The sequence below is a fragment of the Diabrotica undecimpunctata genome, chromosome 9, assembly GCF_040954645.1.
Source record: "Diabrotica undecimpunctata isolate CICGRU chromosome 9, icDiaUnde3, whole genome shotgun sequence".
Taxonomy (NCBI): Eukaryota; Metazoa; Arthropoda; class Insecta; order Coleoptera; family Chrysomelidae; genus Diabrotica; species Diabrotica undecimpunctata.
In genome coordinates this window covers 104193285-104215291 of record NC_092811.1, presented here as the reverse complement: position 1 = coordinate 104215291, position 22007 = coordinate 104193285, and the positions used below count along the sequence as shown (strand labels likewise).

Below are 22007 nucleotides of genomic sequence, written 5' to 3'. Positions count from 1 at the left end.
ATCAATTACATACATAAAAAGGTTTCCTTGTATACTAGGTGAATCACCACTAACTGAACGGAAGATTACAGCGAAAGAGTAAAAAAATTTTTAAATTATTAGTTTGTAAGTTGATAAAAGCTATATTTTAAAATTATTTTGAAATATACAGGGTGTCCCAATACATTTCAGCGTATCAAAGTTATATTTTTTTATCTTCTTATTCTTCTTCCTCTTTATAAGCAATCATGCTTGTTCATTGACGGATTGATACCTCTATGGAAGGTTGTCACTACATCTTTTTGCGTGGTCGGCCGATACTTCTACCGATTACTGATTTATTTCTTGCTATTTTGACCATTCTGCTTATGTGGTTATTTCATTCTTTTTTCCATTTAGTGTCAATTCTATATATATATATATATATATATATATATATATATATATATATATATATATATATATATATATATATATGAAATTCTTCTCACTATTACCTAATTTTCACTTTTGCCGGACTATTATTTACAGACTTTTCGGATTTGGCACTTTGTGCCCGCCGATTTGCACACTATCACATAATTTACTCACTGCATATTAACATCATTCTCATCTTCTCTATCATCGCTTTCACTTTCATTACTGTCACTGTCATCCGTCACATTTATTACCACAGGATCAATATCGTCCATCAACCCGTCAATAACAAAAAATTTTTGCGCTTCCTTAATAGAAAGTTTACAATAGTTTGTATTTTTTATTAATTGTTCCATAGCGGCGGTCTTAAACTCTGTGTTGTGTGAGGCAATATGTCTTTTTATGTATTTTTCTTTGTATGTGTTTACAACTTCCATGAGCTCTGATTTTAAATAATCTTCTTCAAAAAAGATATCTTTCTCTATCAACCATGTCTTAATTTGATCTTTATTGAAGGCTTGTGTCGGAATCACTTCTTCTCTCCTCGAATGGTACGAAGCGTTGTCCATCACAACAGTTTTCACTGGAAGATTAGAGAGCAGGTTTTCCTTAAACCATTGTTCAAATATAGGACCATCCATCTCATCATGATAGTCCGCTGAGTTTTTTTAGGTAAAAACCAAAAAGCAGCTTCTACAAAGCCCAATTCGCTACCCGCATACACTATAACAAATCGGGGGCCTCGTTGTGTCGGCTGTTTTAGGCTTGTTGACAACCCCTTAACAAACGCATCCCTTGTTGAAGTCACTGAGAGGTCATTCCATTCTTTGGAAACACTATGTCCAACATTCACTCAAGTTTCGTCCAAATAAACGAAGGTGTATCTTTGAGAACGAAATTTTTCTATCTCACGCAAATACTAATGCCTCCATTTTAGAATATCGGGCCGTTCAATCATGCTTGACTTTACTCCTTGTTTGCAAAAAACAAAGTTCATTTCATGGAGTATTCTCCACATTGTTGTGCGTGGTATGTTTGCTAAATCTTATGTCTTTTTTAACCAGTGCAAAAACTTTGTTTAATCTCGGCGGTAAATTTTTACAGAAAAAACTATGCACGATGACACGTAGCTGCGTACGAACTACTGCATCGTTAGTGAACTTTCTGCTGTTCACTCTACTTTTGGTACGTTTTCTATGGGCCTTAGTCCTCCTTCCGCAGTTTCTTTGCGTATTTTAGAAATAGTATTTTTTATACTAAAACTTACTCCCGTCATAGCACTTACTTTATCGGTTAAACTGCTAACACTTTCACCACTTCTTAAATTTAGATGATAATTAAATACATTTAAAACAATTTGTTTTGCACGGATGTTCAAGATATTCCCTTGGCTTAAATTTTCAATTTCCATTTTCAATTAACATTTAACTGTAAAGTCACAACAACTACTAAAGAACCGCAAAGCCTTATTATCATTATGTAGTCGGAGAACGACATAAAATCGCTGGCATACACACACCGTATTATTTTAAGTTGCAATTAGTAATTAGATATATGCAAAGCGGCCCGTTGCTTATCTTTAATAGTCTGAAAAATGCATGATTTAGAAAAAATATTTTCTACTGATTTCCATTATTAATGGCATATGGTATTCTCACCGAAAAATAAATAAACTGTCGTTACTATAATTAAAATAATATAAAATAAAATTACCTTTTGTAAATACTATTTATTTAATTAAAATAATTTTCACTACTTTTCATCTCTTTTTTCGAATGGGCATTTTTGGTCAATTGCTCAAATGAAAATACAAATAATACAACCCTGAATCGTGCTTGTGTTCGTCCTGGCATCGCTGCGTTTCTATCGTCCATAAGAAATACATGGTTCCATCTCCGCAATGTTATTTTCTTAACGTGGAACGCTCTATAGAGCTTTTACTTTTTTTTCAGTTGAAAACAGTGTCCATCCGTGCATCCATCTCAAGTCGGACCTTGGCCTCCTTCAGTAAGCTTCTCCAAAGATCTTGATCTACTGCTATTCTTTCCCATGAACGTCTTTTTATGAGGTTTTTGACATCGTCATCTACTTCGTCCTCGCAGCTCTTCTTGGTCTTCCAATAGGTCTTTTTCCTTACATTCTTGCTTTTAGTAATGTTCTATTATCTCTTTTCTCGTGCATCCGGACCGCATGTCCCCCCCTCGTAATCGTTGTAGCCTAGTGTATTGTGATAGTGTCGGTTCTCTATATTGTTCGTATATTTCTTTCTATCATATCTAACTCGCCAGTTGCTATTTTCACTGATTGAGCCCAGTATCCTCAGAAAATCTTTTTTCCTTATCTTACCTTATTAAAAGTAACCAAAGGGTTTCGACGAATCAATCAATCAATCAGTTTATAACGTTCTACGCCGTCTTCTGATTTCCAGTCTCCATTTATCTCGGTCGTTCCAAAGGTTTTCTTCAACTCCCCTCTCCCTTAAGTCTTTATCGATTCCTTCTCTCCAACTTATTCTCGGTCTACCTTGCTTTCTTGTCAAATCTTGATTTTCCAGCCGCTCTTCTCCAGAAGTTTCGGCCAACCAAGGCGAATCTGGACCACACTGAATAGAATAAGAACGAACTGTGGCAGGCGCTCCGATTTAGTTTTCAGGTGGGGAAAAATACCTCCCCCAATTGCGGTGCTACAAAACAAACGGTTAAACAGCTGGTGGAGGAATGCGCGATCAGATCCTACAGTGGCAATCCGTCCGATTTCTTAGTTGCGATCATAGCGTCAACTCGACAAGAGCTACTTGTCAACTCAATGTTTGTTTATAAACATTCTTCTTCTTTTTATGTAGACACAGCTCTGGCTGTTTTTCAATGTGTCTCCAGTAAGTTGTCGTTCCATCGTTTTCGTGTTCTTCCTACTGATCGTCTTTCTATTGGGGAACCATCTCTTGCCGTCTTTACTGCTCTATTTGTTGTCATTAGGCTTATATGATCGTCCCATTCTACTTTATTTCTTACCCAGTTCTTGATGTTCTCCACCTTGTATCTACGTCGTATATCTGTACTTCTATCTCTATCCCATAGTGTCTTACCATCAATTTTTCTAAATGTTTTTATCTCTGCTGTTTCTAACATCCTTTTTGTCCTCTCTGTGTAATATTGTCCATATTGTTTCTTTCAAGCAACCTGCGGCTCTGTTTGCTCTATTCACTTGATCTTCCACTTCAGTTTCAAGCTTTCCGTAGCTAGATAATGCGATGCCTAGAAATTAAAACTCCATCACTTGTTCTATTGTCTGATCTTCCAATTCCTCCATCCTCAAATTTATATCTTAGTAAATTTGCTGTTATAACCATGCATTTTGCTTTTTTTGTCAAAATTAATATGTTAAATTTTCTGGCGGTTATATTAAATTGGTGCAGCATACGTTGTAAATCATCTTTACTTTGAGAGAGTAGTATTGCGTCGTCTGCATAGCAGATTATTTTAAGTTGTTTTTCTCCCATTTGGTATCCTTTTTTAGTTCTTACTTTTTTTATTATTTTATCCATAATCAGGTTGAACAATAGAGAACTCAGGGAATCTCTCTGTCTTATCCCATTGCCAGCTTCAATAGGTTCGGTTAGTTCTGCTTCTACTTTTACTTTTATTGTGTTGTTTTGCTAGATATTTTCGATCGTTTTGATTATTCCTAGAGGTATCTCTCTTGCGTACAATAAGTGGAGAACGTCCTTTAATTTGACCCAATCAAATGCCTTCTTAAGGTCCACAGATGGTAGATATGCCGGTTTGTTGTATTCTAACTATCTCTTGCACTTGCCCCATTATAAATGTAGCTTCGGTGCATGATCTTCCCGACGTAAAACCTTGTTGTTAAGGTCGTGGCATATTATCGTGCACGTTGCGTTTCCAGCACATAGCGTTTAGTTTCTGAAAAATATAATTTAAATGGTTTTAAATATGAACAACGCACACTGTCCGGAACATAGCGTTTCAGACACTTAACGTTTCCGTTCAGTATATTTGAAAACAATATTTTACTGATGCCGACGGCTACGTAACGAGTCGTAACCGGTTGGTAAGGATAATGTGAATAAGATGTCCGTCGTTTTCCCCCTGTTGTTTATTTAGGTATTTGTTTGATTTTGATACAGAGTATTTAAAAAAATAATTTTCGAGGCTATTTTGTCATTTATGCATGTGTTTTTATTGCTTTGTGACAATTAATCACGGAAGTGATAAACAATTAGGACTTTTGTACGGAAGTGGTACCTCTTCTTTTTAAAAATACTTTTTGGTTTGATATGTATGGCTTCGTTAAATGTAGTATTTTGTTTTTTTAACTGAAGGTGAAATTAAATTTAACATATATTTAAACTGAATCCTATTCATTCTAGAATATCTATAATATTTTTCATCGTCATCAATTAATTCTCTGTATAAAGTCCAGTATTCACATTCCTTCTTCCTTTCTCTTAGCACTGGATGTACTTCAAACCTTATTTTTAACACAGTTTTTCATTCTTCATCGTTAAAAAGAAGAGCAATTGCACATAATTTTTGTCGAGAAAAGCGAGATCATATCTTCACCGAACCAAACTGAAACGTTCTATGTATGAAAATGTGAACGCGCAGCCCAATTGCTGGAGTGGAAACGCTACGTGCCGGAAACTATACGTGCACGATAATATGCCGCGACCTTTATTCTGTTAGTTTTATAATTTCGTTCAGTTTATTTGTTATCACTTTGCTTGTTAATTTTAGTGTTGTGTTTAATAAATTAATTCCTATGTTCTTGATCTCCATTCTTGAGGAATTTTGTTTTGTTCTATTGTTTTTTTGATTAGTTTTAATAGTCGTTTGATCAGATCTGGTCCTCCATACTTTAGGAGTTCTTTCGGTATTCTGTCCTCTCCTGGTGATTTTCTATTTTTTAATTTCCTTAATGCTTTCTTTACCTCTTTCTCTTATAACCATTAAGTATTGTTATTTACTGTTTGTAATGTATGTCCTCTTTAATTATACAAAAAACTTACCTGTGATGTAGCCATACGCCAAATAAAAATAAATAAATTAATTAAAAGATTACTTTTTCAGATTACGAACTTTTTGCCGAAATTTTGACACAAGCGCCGCTGAAAGCTCAAGGATTCCAATTAAAGGTACGCCTTTCCGAAGAGGATTTACAAAGGATGACTGAATTTGCAAAGAATAGATTCGACACTATTATGGTGTGCCTAAAAGAGATGCCTAGATCACTTTTATTAGTTATAAGGTAAAGTTATTAATCTTAATTCTTTTATTTTATAGGTTTCTTTTTATTTAGTTACACTGTTTAGCAATCAAAACACAAATAATGTTCTATATGCTAATTTTCGGGCTGTAGAGCAAACGGCTCCTATTGGCTTGTTAAGGTCTTCTCCAGTTAACAGAAACTTTAACTGTGTCTCAGATCAGCTGGCCAGTTCCTTTTGAGTCTCCTAATGGCATTATGTTCTATTAGAGGTTGAAGTAAGGGGTCACTGTGTGATTTCAGTCCTTCATGGTGATTCGTGCTATATTTAGTGATCACATCCTGTATGAACGGGATTCTTAGGTCTTCATGAAGTGTTAGGTTTGACACATACCAGATTACATAAGTTATCGTTCGCAGTATTTCCGATTGGCTTCTTTGAATTTTGCTTGTATTTGACTTGCTCGCACATCCCCAGAGTTGAATTCCATACGTCCAGATAGGTTTTATGATAGCTTTATAGACAAGGATTTTATTTTCTAGGGCCAGTTTCGATTTCCTACCGACTAGCCATAGGTCTTTCATTCTTAGGTCAATTTGTTTCCGCTTCTTAAGAATATGTTCTTTCCAATTGAGTTTTGAGTCAAGATGTATTCCTAGGTAATCGGTGGTAGATGATTGAGGAATTTGGATATTGTTAAGTGAAACTGGAGGACACTGGTCTCTTCTCAAGGTAAATGTCACTTGGACTGATTTTGTTTCAGTCATTTTAATTCTCCACTTGTTTGATCACGTCTCGATTTCATTCACTTGTATCTGTAGAATATTAGATGCTCTAGTTGAATTTTCGTTGACTGCAAGGATGACAGCTTCATCTGCAAACGTACCAGTGATTGTTTGATTATTGGGACACCAGATTTTATAGGAAAATTATTGGAATTACTTTCATTCACTCTTGTTCGGAATTCTCTCCCACTTAGATAGGATTTTAACAGTTTCAGGTAGGTGATGGGAAGATATTTCTTGATTTTGAAAATCAGGCCTGTGTGCCAAACCTTGTCAAAGGCTTGACTAACGTCTAGAAAGGCAGCTGTGCAGTATTGTTTTCTTTCCATTGCAGAATTTATGGATTGTACTATTCTGTGAACCTGCTATAGCGTTGAGTATTCTTTTCGAAAGCCAAATTTTTGGTGGGGTATCCATTATCCTGAATTAATTTTTTGTAACAGTAACCTTTCCAGTATTTTGGATGCGATTGGTAGTAGACTTATTAGCCTATATGATGAAACTTCTTTTGGATTTTTTTCTGCTTTTGGAATTAGTATTATTTCAGCGGTTTTAAAGAGCTTTGACCAGTAATTTGACCGTAGAATGGCATTTTAGATAAGTGTAAACAGTATGATTCCTTCGTCTGGTAGTTCTTTTATCATATTGGGTGTTATTTTGTCCAGCCATGGAGATTTTGTAATGTTTAAATATTGAATTTCTGGTTTAACTTCGTTTTTGATTAGTGGTCTGATTACTGGTATGTTCGCTGGAATGTTATTTATGTTTCTTTTAATTTCAATGTTTGGGGCTTCGTTATTGGGAGTAAATATTTGAGCTAGGTGTTTGGCAAATAGCATTGTTTTTTTCCTCATCACTTCTGGCCCACTGTAGTGTTGGTCCCTCATGGTTTCTAATTGGAGGTACCGGAGTTTTAGGTTTTTTGGAGTTTTTGATCGGTTTCCATATCGAGTTGTACTGCCGGTTAAGATTTGTTATGTAGTTTGTAAATGACAGTTCTTGTACCTCTTTAAGTTTGGATTTTAGTTGATTGCTTAGCCTGTTTAATGTAGTCTTGTCTACTGGGATATGGGTTCGGTGCCATTTGGTCCTTTTTTGGGCTACCAACTTTTTTATTTCAGCTGGGATGTATTGGGTTTTGCTACCTGTATTGTCCGCAGGTGTGGCATTTTGTACGGCCTCTATAAGAGTGTTGTTTAAGGCTGTTAGTGTTTCATCTATCTCTATTCTTGTTTTGAGGCTTACTGTAGACTGATTTCTTCTTCTAATTTTCGACGGTATTTGTCCCAGTTAGTTCTCCCAGTGTGCAGCCTTGGTGTGGCCGTTTTGTAGACTATGAAGCTGCTAATGGTTGCTATAATTGGCGAGTGGTTGAATGAAAGGTCGTAGCTCGGCATGACTTCCATGTAAGCAGGAGAGATGTCCTGAGTGATAAATAGATCCAGCTAATCAGGTGGTTTGTTTGGATCCGTTGGTCAGTATGTAGGAGAGCCTGTTGACCAAGGGTGGTAACTGTTTTCATGTATTAGGCTTACTAGTTCAGTGCCTTTAGTTGTTGTGAGACGAGATCCAAATAATACATGTTTGCTGTTGAATTCTTGTTTCTTTAAGTTTTATCAAGGTGGACAGTAGACTGCTGCGACTATTAGTTCGTAAGACCTAATGCTGACTTTGATAACTGTAGCTTGCAAGCAATTTTGAGCATACTTTGGTAGTTCTGCATGTTTAATGGTATTTTTCATCAGAACAGCCGATTCAGCGTGGGCTGTATTGTCTGGGTGGTCTGAGGAATAGGTTGTACACTGATGTCGTTGTACACATTATAAGTCTAGTTGTTGTATTGTTTGCGTTTTGTTGAATATTCATACGATTGTTGGCGTTGTTTGGTTTGAATAAATTATGATAGAATCGGCATCCTTTGTAGTTGGCTGGATGGGCACCATCACATAAAGCACACCTTGTAGGGGTATCTTTACTTTTTTTGCAGGCTTTTGTATTATGTTCTCCCCACCACATTTTACGCACACAAATAGTCTGTTGCAGTATGCTCTTGAGTGACCATATTGCTGGTATCTCATGCATTGGGTGATGCCTTTTATTATTTTTGGAGTTTCCACTTGTATAGCTTTATTTTGAAGATTTGCCAATTTGTAAATGTCTTTGTTGTTATCTGCTGGTTCTAAATCGACGAAGAATATATTTAAAGGTTGTTTCGTCGTTTTACTTATGCAATTAATCTCATTTCTGACCTATATCCATTTTTGGCTAATTCAGTTTTTATTTCACCAATGTCCGTCGTATCATGTAGGTGTTTGATGACTATTCTATAGGCACACTCTTCTTTAGGTTGGTAGGTGTGGTGTACTACATTTTTGTCCCTCATGTATTTTATTATTTTCCTATGTGTCTGGTGTATCGCAATTGGTCTTTAACATGTTGTCTGCTAAGGATTTTGTGATGTTTTGTGTGTTTTCTGCTATTAGATCTATTTGTTTTATCATTTCATCGTATTTAAGTACTCCGTAGACGTATATTGGAGGTGGTTTTATTTACGTTTTCGTTAGTTTTAGTGGCTTCTTCTTCCTCTTGGTTTGGGAGTTTAGAAAATTAAGTGTTATTCGTTACTGCCTCCAATGGTCTATTGGTTAACATTCACTTTTCTTCTGTTTCAGGTTTTTTTGACTTCTTGTCAATGATTTTCTTTATTTTGGTCGCTCTCGTCGAATCCTGCGAATTCTTCATCGCTAGTTGATGCTGCATACTGTGTGCGAATTGGTTGAGTTGCAATACACTGAGGTTGTATTGTCTGCTGACTGTTTTCATATAATACTTGTTGAGTGTTGCAAGGTGGGACAGGTTGTATAGTAAGTCCACTGTTTGTTTACATTGGTTTGTTATAATTAGTTCTTGAGCGATTAAAAGCAGGTAATGAATTCATTTTTATCTGTTAGTTAATTAGCTAACCACTTTTTATCATTACACTGACAAGCTAATTTGTTTTGTTCTTGTAATTTACACTTTCCGTAGCACAATTTCCAGGTAGCAAAGAAACACCCATACCTCAGTGCATTTTACTTTACTCATTGCAGTTTTAAAGGATCTAATCTCCCTAAATGACTTTTGACAAATTTCATGATTTTGGACTTCTGTGGGCTTATATCAATCCCTACATTTAAAGTCCATTCCGTAACTCTAGTCAGAGCCTGTTACATTCTATCTGTGGCCATTAAATTTGGTGATGATTCTTTAAATAAAAACAAGAAATTATAGGGTTCATGGGTTCGATAGTCGGCCTAGGTGCCGTACTCGATCAGATATAATAAACAGATTCTCTAAAGGAATTAATAGCATGGTTGTTAGGGATAATTAAAGAACTAAAAAACTAATAAATCACTTTTATTATGCTTTTTTTAAAACAAAGTTTGTTTGAATTTAAATGATATGTTCATTTTTTAAAGACCCGTAGCAGGTAGTGGTATTGATGGTAGCCGATTCACTGCTTGTTTTGCATTATAACGAAAGTATGTTTAAGTCATTGTCAAATGTCATTAATCTTTGTTATTGAACTTTTAGAAACTTAAATACAATCCGTGCCATAGCTGATCAGCATGGCAATCCCATAGATAGATATACCACATTAGCGAGAACAGCTACAAAATCCGTTTATGGAGTACAATCAAGTATTGTTAAAACTATAGTAAACGTTCCTGCTAGTATGTATTTCGAAATTGTTCTACAGTAAGTATTCTTTTATTTTATTAAAACTTTAATAACGCAATAAATTTGGAAAATGCGCATGCTCGAGAAAAAAATTAATCCTAAATACATTACCTATTTTAATTTCATATGTAATTCAACTAATATCTTCTTTACTCAAATAAAAGGCAGATATCGAGCACAGTTTTTTATTAAATCTTGCCCAAGTACTTTAAACTATCCTGCACGTTGATGAATGTTATATTATACATTAAATAATACATTTACACAAAACTAACACTAGACAAAGGACAAACGAAATGATGAAATGCCCCTGAAGATGCTCTGAGAGCGAAAGTACTTGGGCAAGGTTTAATAAAACTGTCCTCGATATCTGCATCTGCCTTTTATTTGGGTAAAGTTCATATATTCGAGCTTTCAGCCATATTTATATCACTTTATTATCTTCTTTACTCCGGTCAATATAGACATTTAAAATAACAAAAATTCCCGGAAAATCAAATATCGGTGGAGAGTATAATGGGGTTTACCATTACAGATAAAGTTTTACAAATCCTCATCGATTGTATGTGTGCTATAAAAGTTATTCGAGGTCAAAGGTCAAAATTTGAGATTTTTTGAATTCTTCTCGAAAACGGTAAGTTTTATCAAAAAATACCTTAAAACCAAAGTTGTAGATCTTAAAATTCTCTACAAAAATGGTCCTCATGATTTTTTTTCTAAAAGTTACCATTCCTGAGATATCGCGATTCTAACAGTCACATTGTACATGATATGCATACATTTCCACGCCACCTGTGAGGTAGTGTACTCGGCGCGTTTTTTACCGAGTTTTCCCCTGTAGGCCTACTCCACTAACTTTCAGGATAATTTAGAGAAACAATACCCGTCAAGTTCTAGATATTTCCTTATTATTGATATTGATTATTGAAAAATATGATAATGAGTCGGGAATATCGTTATTTATATCCTCGAACATTCTACCTGGTGGAGGGTGCATAGTATCAAAGAATATAGACGCTTATAGAAGAGCAGTTCAAATGGGCGATTTGGTTACGGTTTATACTTCAAAACACTCCTCCTGAGGTTGGCTGCATAAACTCAAAGCGTGGCGCCGTGGCGAAAATTTCATAATGAAATATGTAGTTAGGGGGAAGTGGGAAAGGAGTACGAACGGGTAACTTTGCATCTACGCCTAAACAAATTTCGATGCCATTGATTTGCAAACTGTCTTTTTTTTGTTTTTTTCACAATAAAATCTTTATTTTTAATATATTAAATTGTTAAATTTTTAATTTTAAAACTTAAAAATATGATATTTACAATATTCAAAGTATTTATTTTTTTAATTGTATAACTTTGAATTAAAAATAGGTTTGTTCCAACACAACGAAAAACCGTCACATAACTTTTTATTATACCGTTTTTCTGCCTAGAAATTAACGAAACATTTTTAAAAAATTTCAATTAAAAAAAAACGTATTCAATGAAACTTTTTACTAAATTATGAAATTTTCCATTTCGCCAAAAGTTTCAAACTTCCATTTCATCCATAATTTTTTAATAACAACAAAAAGCATTCCTGATTTATTTTTGAAATATTTAACAGTACCTTTTAATGAATAGTATATGTGAAAGTTTTTACGCTGTATGGGTACTATTTAATCTTATTTTAAAATAACAACTAGTAGTATCTAAAACATAATTTTCACAATGAATGAATATTGGTGAAATTATTACAATATAGTCTTAAACTGATTTATACTTAAGATTTGTACATATTTCAATTAAAAATTTGAATCATAATAATTTTTCTAAAAAGATTAATTTATTAAAAGTTAAAATAATATTATTTTCTCTAAAAAATTTTATAAAACGCAAAAATTTAATCCTATTCTACGACCACGCGGCATCTACATATAAAAATATCTAAAGTTGCATTTATTTACCCACTCTTTCATATTTTAGAAGCAATAATAGAGCTGACATGACCGCTCCTTAGTGGTACCACGTGCGTCCCACCCTGACTAACCTTTGCCGACTTTCAAAAATAAGAGTGAACAATTCCTCTATAAGCGTCTATATTCATAGTATTATCGAAAACTCAAGATTGAATATCTTCACGAACGATTGCTGCCGCAGCTTTCAAAGTTTTTAACCGCTTGTCTTTTTCATCCAAGTGTTTTTTATCAGACCAGACTTGGCTTAAGATTTCTTGGTAATTGTCTATAAAACAAATAAATGTTAATTTTCCAGGCTTCTCTGTAATAATAATTCTACTATCATACTTCAATTTCAATCGTATTTTTATAGTTCTGTCATCTAAAGCTACATCTTGACAAACATTCCTTAATTCATCCAACGAAAACTGACAATTTCTGACTTATTCTGACTCATTTCTATGAATTGAAATTTTTTTTCTATCGCACAGTTGTAGTTTCATCTTGTGGACGGCCAATTTTACCACCAGTATTAGGTTTTAAGAAAGATTTATAAAAACTGTCATGGTATTTTGCATCAGCAGCAACTAAATCATACTCAAAATTAATACGTTCAAAAACAGCCTTTGTTACATCATCAGAACGATCTTTAGCTAATTTCAACAGAGATTCTTTAAATTTTGGTCTAGTCTAGTACGTTCTAGTACGAGGTGGACTTATTTTTGAAGTACTAGCCTGTTCCTCCTTACGTTGGTTTTTCTCTGCAGCGACTGAAGTTTTCCGGGTGTATGATTTTTTGCAATCTACGTCCATTGTAACGCATTTTTGAGTTCTTAAATACTTAGCAAACTCTAAAAACTCTTAAATACTCAGTAAAACCTCTCGCGACACTAGCCTCGATTAAATTTGGCATTCCACGATCAACCACAACCGTTTTATCTTCACTTAAAAGTTTATTGCAAATAAAGCAAAACTGAGACATTTTTAGAGCTATAAAATAGCACAAATAACCTAAATGGTAGACGCTGTAATAAGTACGTATATTCACTTGAACTGAAGCTTTAGCACTAAAAGAGACATGTATATGAACGAGACCTACGGACAATAGAATAGCCAGATGTTTTTTAAGGCCACGTGGGTAGAGGGGATTTAGTTAGGGACTGACTATCTTTTGAATAAATGTTTTCAGAATAGTATAATATATATAAAAGAGACACAAATAAGTATTTATACTTGTCTCAAGTGCCTGATATGTATATACGTGGCTTATATGTTTATATCATGTATAATGTAACTCTTAGAATCGCGACATCTCAGGAATGGTAACTCTTAGAGAAAAATCATAGACTATTTTTATATAGAATTTTAAGATCTACAGCTTTTGTTCGAGGTTTTTTTGATAAAGCTTACCGTTTTCGAGAAAAATCCAAAAAACCTCAAATTTTGACCTTTGGCCCCGAATAACTTTTGTAGTACACACACGATCGATGGGGATTTTTAGAACTTTATTTATAATGGTAAACCCCAGCTCTCCTTCAGTATTTGGCTTTCCGGAAATGTTTGTTATTTGACCACTATTTTTATGTCTAAATTGACCGGATTACTTAGTAGTTCCTATGGCAATCACGAATGTTGCATCATGGCAATCTGCACTTTGCACACTTCTGCTCTGAAAAAATTTGTGCTTGTTGTTAAATCACGTATCAATGTTTTTGTAATGCAAAAGCTAGTTCGACTCTGTCTTTCTACGAGTATGCACTAAAGAGAATTAAATGTCGTCAGCAATGTATGATTACATCGTTTTGTTCCTATATTGACGTCAGGTTCACGAGATTTTGAACTTAGTCTACAAATAAATTGACGTATCTCAAAATAACGTCTCATAAGTTTATAAATGTATGTTTTTTTAGGATAAGAAAATTTGGAAGATGGTTTACAAAGAAAACGTACAAACTTCTTTATTATTTTGGACTTGCGCCAGATATTGAAATGATTACATCAAAAATGAGGGCTGTGAATATTTAAGTTTAAATGTGTTCTCTATTAATTGTTAAATAAATGTTTATTTTTGACATTTTCTTTATTTCTCCAGTCTCGAAACTTGCGCTCTTTTATAACCAAATGGCATATGCTATAAATTGTCCAAATGAAGATTGTGAAGGGCGGCGAGGTATTCGCGTTCTCAAAAGACCGTGCTGCCAAAAAATTTGAAAACATTAGAGTTTAAAACTGGTATAAATTTCATCACATTTTAAAAATGATGAGCGATAAGAAGAAAAGTAATAAATATTGTTCAGTGCCACAATATTCTGCTCGATGTACGAAAGGATATAAATATTCACTACTTTCCAAAGGACGAGAAATTACGAAAAAAACTGGCAAAAAGCTCTTCGTATTGCGAAACCTGTGACAAAATTCAAAAATGTACGACACTTTAAAAATCGGATTACTTTTTTCCAGATAAATCATATTTGATAGGAAATTGATTTAGGCAATATTGTCTCAGTCTGGTTCTTTCTTAATCATTGAAATAACGTTTTACTTATTTTTTAGATGTGAGGACTGGTGAACGATTTTTAAAAAATGGTTTCATTCCATCTGAGAATCTACCTATTCGATCTTTGGACAAAATGTTGTCCTCTTCACAAAGATCATCTCAAGTAGAAAGATCAAAACGAGCAAAACAAAGGCATCTATCTAGTACAGTATATTTCAAAAGATGTAGTGATTGACTCAGATCAAACAACGTCAACAATTACGGAAGATGAAATCGAAATTAACACAGGTGCAGCGATTAGTGCAGTTTTAGAAGCCATCCGAAATAGTCCAGAGTTACAGCTGGATCACTTACTGAAAATCAGCACAGAAGAGAAAGCTATCCAAGTGACCCCATCTGTATTAAGTGAAAGCAAAAGAGTTAGTTTGTATGATTTGATACAAACAAATCGCGATTTAAATACATTCACTGGAATACCCACTCTAAATTTGCTAGAAAAATTTTGTGAAGCTGCTAGTTTTTTAGAAAACAACAATTCGAAACCATTATTGCTTCAGCTAAAACAATGTATTGTTCTAGTCTTTGCTAAGTTAAAAACTGACCTCACTTTTCTTTGCATTTCTGTTATATTTGGTGTAGAAATATAAATATAATGTTGTCATATAGAAATTATTTTCAGATAACGGTGGAAGTTCTTTCTGAAGTATTAAAACCTGCAATCCCCTGGCCAGGAAAAGAAGATATTGAAAATAGGATACCCGTTAGTTTTAATTTACCATTTCCTAAAACAAGAATTATTTTTTACTGCACAGAATTACTTTACAAAAAAGCAAGTGTCTCAAATGTGTAATGATTTATTCTCACTACAAAGGGGACCACACTTTAAAAGTTATGATTGGAATAGCACCATCTGGTTTAATTACATTAAGTCCTGATTATGGTGGCCGTATCTCAGACAAAGAAATTTTTATTTAATCAAGATTATTGGACAAATTGACACCAAATGAGGATGCTATAATGGTGTCTAAGGGCTTTTTGATAGAACATGAATGCATTGAAAAGAAAATCGAATTAATAAGACTTAATCCAATAATAATAATTTTTGGGAAAAAAAAACAATTATCAATGCAAGATGCTCTTTGTATTGTTGAAATTGCTTCAGCAAGATACAACGGGTAAAAATTTTTAAAAATTTTAAAGCAAGAGTTAATTTATTTCTAGTTCCTTATATGTACACTGTTATAAATATTATTTCAGGTATTGTTAACCTTTCTGCACCAATACTTAGTAATGATAAATATTAATTTATATTTGTATATATCTAAATTAACAGATGTAAGTATAGTGAAGTGTAAATATTTTTTCCAAGTAAAACTACCTATAAGAAATAAAACAATCTTTTAAAAAAAGTTTTTTATTTATATAATTGGAATAAAACTGGTAATACATTGTAAAAATATATGCCTACCAAAGCTTTTTGTTTTGTTTGTAACATGTTTTGTATCAATTCTACATCAAATGGTACTTTGATAATAAGTGTGGACTTATCGAATGGACAAAACACTACAAAATGACATATTTGTAGTCCAGTAACATTTGCAATTGTACTTGTCAATAATACATATGGTTTTTCTTCAAAGTACTTAATATTATTTTCCTCAATTATGCATAAATATTGAAAATTAATTGCACAGTTTTTGTTTTGCCTGCCAGAGGCACTTTATTTCTACACATTTTCCTAAAACAATTCCATCGACATTTACTGCCAGCCATGGTACATTATATGAGATAAGAATTCCCAAATGTTCAACTTTACTTTGAGTTATTTTTTCATACATTTTAAAAGCAATATTTTTTTCATACATTAATCGAACATAGCTGCAATACATTCACACCATATCTGTGAGCTTTATTAGTTATACCTATATTGTCAAATACTCGTTGCGAGACATTACTTTTGTAGCAAAGCTTTTTTGATAAATTGGTTTAATTGATGTAAGAATAAAACTCTGAGAACCTTTGTTTTCTACAATTTTTACACAAGTTTCCACACATTTAATTACAATTTATTATCACTACAGTCATTTAAAAATGTGGTCGCCAACCTCCGTTAATGGGGACGGCATAGGAAGAAGAAGACAGCCATTTCAGCAGAGTGCCTTTCTTAAGTGATTGAAGTGATCTATTTTTGGTATAGTCTTCAACTGAATAAGTTAAGGAGGGGAAATCCGTCTGTCTCAATCTGGCCATTTATAATTATATCTGTATTTTTTAATTTATTAATTTGCATAAATTCTATTAAAGATAGCTTAAGGCCTTTATTTTTAATATGAGGAATTTGAAATTGGCCATTAAAAGAATGATTATGATCAAGAAGGTGAACTGCGTATATAGAATCTGTTTTTCAATTATTGAAAGTCCTTTTGTGTTCTGGTATACGTTTGTTGACATGTCGGAAACAACAACACAAAAATTCCTAACACTCTATTACTAGCCGAAGTAAACTTACTGTTGCAGACTTCTCCAATTAAATAAGAAGGATAACGGTGAATAATGGAAGTGTCTATTTATTAATTTTGAATAAAAACTTTCTATTTGTAAATAATAATCTATAAAAAACAAAAAATTTAAAAAATATACTTTTGTTTAATTTATGCACTATTTTTTAAATAAAAGCGAATATTTTTTTACTTTACTTTAACTTTACACCATGTGCACATAGTATACTAAATTTACTGAACAGTTGGAAGTTCACTGAATATACATAGTATAAATATGACACTACACAACGATGAGCGATTTGTAAATTATTGTGTTTTTACAGATTGCCAAATTGAAATAGTCCCTGTGAGAATAATTAAGACTTCAAATTATGGTACAAAGTAAATTTTATCCGTTTTACAAAAATGACAGTTAAAATTTTGGCGAGAGCGTTTTTGACAGTCTAAATTTTGGCGAATTCCAACTTTAATTTTACAATTTCGGCACTGTAACCACAGCATACAGTGTGGTGATGTATTCTGTGCCGTAACTAAGAAACTAAAAATATTACTGGTTGCATAATCAACAGGCGTACGATTTTATTTAATAAAACACAGTTTTATTTTAGCTCTATTTAAATTATAAACTCCATAATTTATTTGTGCCATCTATACATATATGTCTGAACTAATCTAGAAGAACGTTTTAGATTAGATTGAAGTATTCTATATTACATATAAACTAAACATAATTCCACATATTTTTCATACTATTTTTGATACTACTAATTATGCAACCAGTAATGTGCTTTATTCTTGTACCTACTGGGAGACATCTTGCGAGTAATGTCAAAAACTATAAAATAAATTATTTAGTTATGTACTAGTGTAGCCATAGATTTATAGATGTCACAACTAAAATATTAAATTGTTGAAAAATATTCTGTAAAATAAATTAGAAAATATTTTAGAATACAATGTTAATATAGTGTTTCATTATATATAATATATTTTTTTGAAATTTGGGAGTATTCAAAGACACTTAGACAGTATTCTAACTCTTATAGAAATGTTAGACATCTATGCAGTTCGTAATATGCTAACCTTAGTGTCGACATCTAGTTAAGTGTTGCTCAATTTTAAGAAAACGGAATTAACGCTCTCGCCAAAATTTGAACTGTCAAAAACGCTCTCACCAAAATTGTAACTGTCATTTTTGTAAAATTTTAATTTCTTTATAAAATTCGAAATGCCATAATTATTTGTTTAATACTATTAAATAGGTTTTATATTAAATTAGTCTATGCGACAATCATCAATCAAGGATCTATGAATGATTGCAGAGTTTTACAGTGAATATTTCATTATGTATAGTTGATTATTAATTCATTTATTTTTTAAATTTCCTTCATAATTCATTTATGTTCATCGATTTTGATTAAAAAACTTTTATTAAAGTTCATAAATTAGTGAAATAAAATGGACTTAACATTATCACAGTTTAAACAAGTTGGCAAATTATCGCCCCCTAAAATTATTAGATAGTTTTGATTATGTTTCCAAATAGGACGTCAAATACTTAATATTATATGTTAAAAACAGCACAGATACGTAATAGATATTTTTCTACAACATAACTTTACATTAAATATCAAAATTTTTGATTTCTATAATTATACTAGACTTTTTGTTAATAATTGCAAATACGTCACCACCATCTGCACTATTTCAATCTCTTTGCACGTTATATCTATCAATAAATACTTCTGGCCTTCATAGTTATTTTCATTATGTGGCATTTCTCCAGTAGAATATTTCTAAAAAATTTTCTTTCATTTCAAAGTTCTCGTTCCTCGTTTCGCTGCCGTTTCCAATTCTAAAAAATATTGCTCATCTCGCTTGCTACGTCCTATTATGCCAATGTCATCAGCATACGTTAGGATTTGTATCATCTACTGTAAATAGTACCGCCGCCTCTAATTCATGTCTCGAACTGCCTTTTCTTGAATTCTCTGAAACTATTTACACTTACTTATTAAACTGTTTGTTCGGGTTATTGGACCGTTGTCTTCTGAGATTAGTTCTCGACGTTTCGCCAACACTAGGGGTTGGCATCTTCTGGATATGCTGCTGCTTCGCTCGTAAACTGAAACTGACGCCGCGTTGTACTGCGGAGGTCATATTTATATTTTCTACTCACCTCCCCCCCACTGGTTTTGGCCGGAGGGGTCGTGTCGTCGTTTGTAGCTTTTCTTTTTTCGTACTTTGCGGGAAGGGTGTTTGTGGATTTTAGTATCGGTATCCATATTTTGTTAATTTTTAATCATTGTTCTATTCGATTAAAATTATTTGAATGTTTATATATTTCCACCGCTTCTCGATATAACCGTGGGTAGTACTGTTATGTATTATCTAGCATATGCGTTTCTTCAAACAATATCCGGTGTTCTCCGCTTCCCAAAGCGCGTTCGGCAACGGCTGATTTGTATATATGTCCTAAACGACAATGGCTTTTATGTTCGTTTATCCTCCTGTTTATATGTCTTTTTATGGTTGGCACATATACCATTCCACATGTGCGTGGTATCCGGTACACTCCGGCCGTTCCTAACGGGTCGCCTTTGTCATTCACCGATCTTAAACAATCCTTGATTTTCTGTGTTGGCTTGAAAACTGTCTTTACATTGGCTTTTTTAAGTTTTCGTCCAATTCTGTCTGTTACCCCCGATATCTAAGGTAAGAACGCTTTGCCTACATGTTTTGTACAACTTTGCTATGTTGTTTCTTCTAGAACCGTTGTTGATTGCTTTATGTATTTCCCTTCTGGTATAACCATTGGAGGTGAGCGCTTTTTCAATATGAAGAAGTTCATTTCGCAGATGTTGTGGTTCATAAATTCTCTTCGCCCTCTCCGCCAGTTTTGATGATACCTTGTGAACAAATCCCCTTCGTTGGCTCAGTGAAGATGTTCGTTCAGTTGTAATGGAAACACCAAATAATAGTAGCAGAGTTTATTGTAGAGACGGACACTATGGGTGTTGACCCGGGATTACTTTGAGTAGAGACTGATGAAGTTGATCGTTGAAGACTATCAAGTTCGTTGAGTGAATATTGATTGAATGCTTCTCTAGGCAAGAGATATTAGTTTTATATAAACTTTAATTGGGTCAATATTTTCGCGGACCTCGCGTGACATGTGTATTTAATTTGTGTAAATTGTTTAACTTTGTCAGCACTTTTGACTGATGTCCAAATTATATTATTGATAATTGACCAAATTTGTATGTAACCTAATTAACTACGTGTGTGTATTTAATAACAAATAGATTCATTCGGTCTACTGGGTGATAAAATTATACTGTCCAATTTCGGATATGAATTCTGAAGATTTGATATTGGACACCTTGTTTTTGGCCTGGATGATGATTGGAGTTCCTATTTAGGTAATGAATATTTGGATATAGTGTTTATATAAGACAGGAAATCGTTAAGTTTTTCTACTCCGTGACTCCAAATTACAAAAGTTTCATAGACGTATCTAAGCCACACCCTTGGCTTATACGGTGACTCCATTACCCTCTTCTCTAGATGCTCCATGAAAAGGTTGTTCTGAAGCTATTTTCTTGTGGCATTTTAAATTAGTTACTATTTAAATGGGAATAAGCCACAATAAAACGTTAAAATACGTTTATTGACGTTTCAATACAAACATTAGTAAATTAATTAATTAATTTACTAATGTTTGTATTTTGAGAACGATTTCCGAAGTGGAAATTGAAATGTCAATAAACGTATTTTAACCTTTAATTGTGGCTTATTCCCATTTAAATAGTAATTAATGAAAAGGTTGGCTACAACCTGGCTTCCCATGAAAAGTAGGTGGTAGTGAGGCAAATGCGGTATAATTCCACCAGATCCTTGGAAACCAGTCCCTCAATTAAATTCAGAACTTCTTCTAGAGGAACTCTCGTAAATAGGGAAACAACATCAAAGCTAACAAGAATGTCAGGTTCCTGTAAAGTTATTCTTTTGATCTTCTCGATGAAATAGGCGGAATAGACTTTTAAAATCTTCGTTCCTACCAGAGGATACAAAGCCGAGAATATGCAACAGCGAAGCAGTTCCATCACGCTTGTATGGTTTACCGAAGATACACAAAGACGACGTACCTCTACGCCCAATCGTGAGCTCCATAGGGTCTTCCTCTTACAGCCTTGCTAAATATCTGACCAATATTTTACAACCATACATCGGAAAAAACGATGCCTTTATAAAAGACTCCGCCCATTTTATCGAGAAGATCAAAGGAATAACTTTACAGGAACCTGACATTCTTGTTAGCTTTGACGTTGTTTCACTATTTACAGAGTTCCCCTAGAAGACGTTCTGACTTTAATTGAGGGACTGGTTTCCAAGGATATGGTGAAATTATACCGTATTTGCCTCACTACCACCTACTTTTCATGGCAAGACCAGATATATGAACAGGTAGATGGAATAGCAATGGAAAGCCCACTAAGCCCGGTCGTAGCCAACCTTTTCATGGAGCACCTAGAGAAGAGGGCAATAGAGTCACCTTATAAGCCAAGGGAAACCCTTAGATACGTTGATGACACATTTGTAATTTTAACAGTTTAATAAGTTAGACACATTTTATTTACACTTAGTTTCAGACTGTAAAGTAACTTTGTAGTCTCCGAATGGTTTCTTCTATTTTTCTAGATTAGTCTTGAGGATGCAAGTTTATCTTCTGCTCCCAAAAGTCCTATTCCTGTGATCTATTTGTGTCTCTCTATTATTATTTGCACTCTTTGCTTAAGGCGCAGGCGGTCACAACAATTTCACATATTAATAAAAATAATTTACAAAGTTTTGGGCAGTTTTCTTCAAAATTTATTTTCCACACATTTGACGATGATAATATTGCATCGGGAGTTTTTGAGGGTGTAAAAGAAACGTCAATAG

At 33.5% G+C, this 22007-nt stretch overlaps 1 protein-coding gene across 5 annotated transcripts in view; it reads left to right on the top strand.

Annotated features, from left to right (window-relative positions):
• The window catches only part of Adck5 (aarF domain containing kinase 5), a 40502-nt gene extending 26365 nt beyond the window's left edge, over window positions 1-14137 (top strand). For all 5 annotated transcript variants that reach the window (XM_072543957.1, XM_072543959.1, XM_072543958.1 and 2 more), the window contains exons 7-9: window positions 5487-5664; window positions 9982-10146; window positions 13976-14137. In XM_072543957.1, coding sequence (XP_072400058.1) covers window positions 5487-5664; window positions 9982-10146; window positions 13976-14090 — 458 coding nt within the window. In that variant the 3' untranslated portion in view covers window positions 14091-14137. The remainder of the gene's footprint in view (window positions 1-5486; window positions 5665-9981; window positions 10147-13975) is intronic.
• Window positions 14138-22007: the final 7870 nt, after the last annotated feature.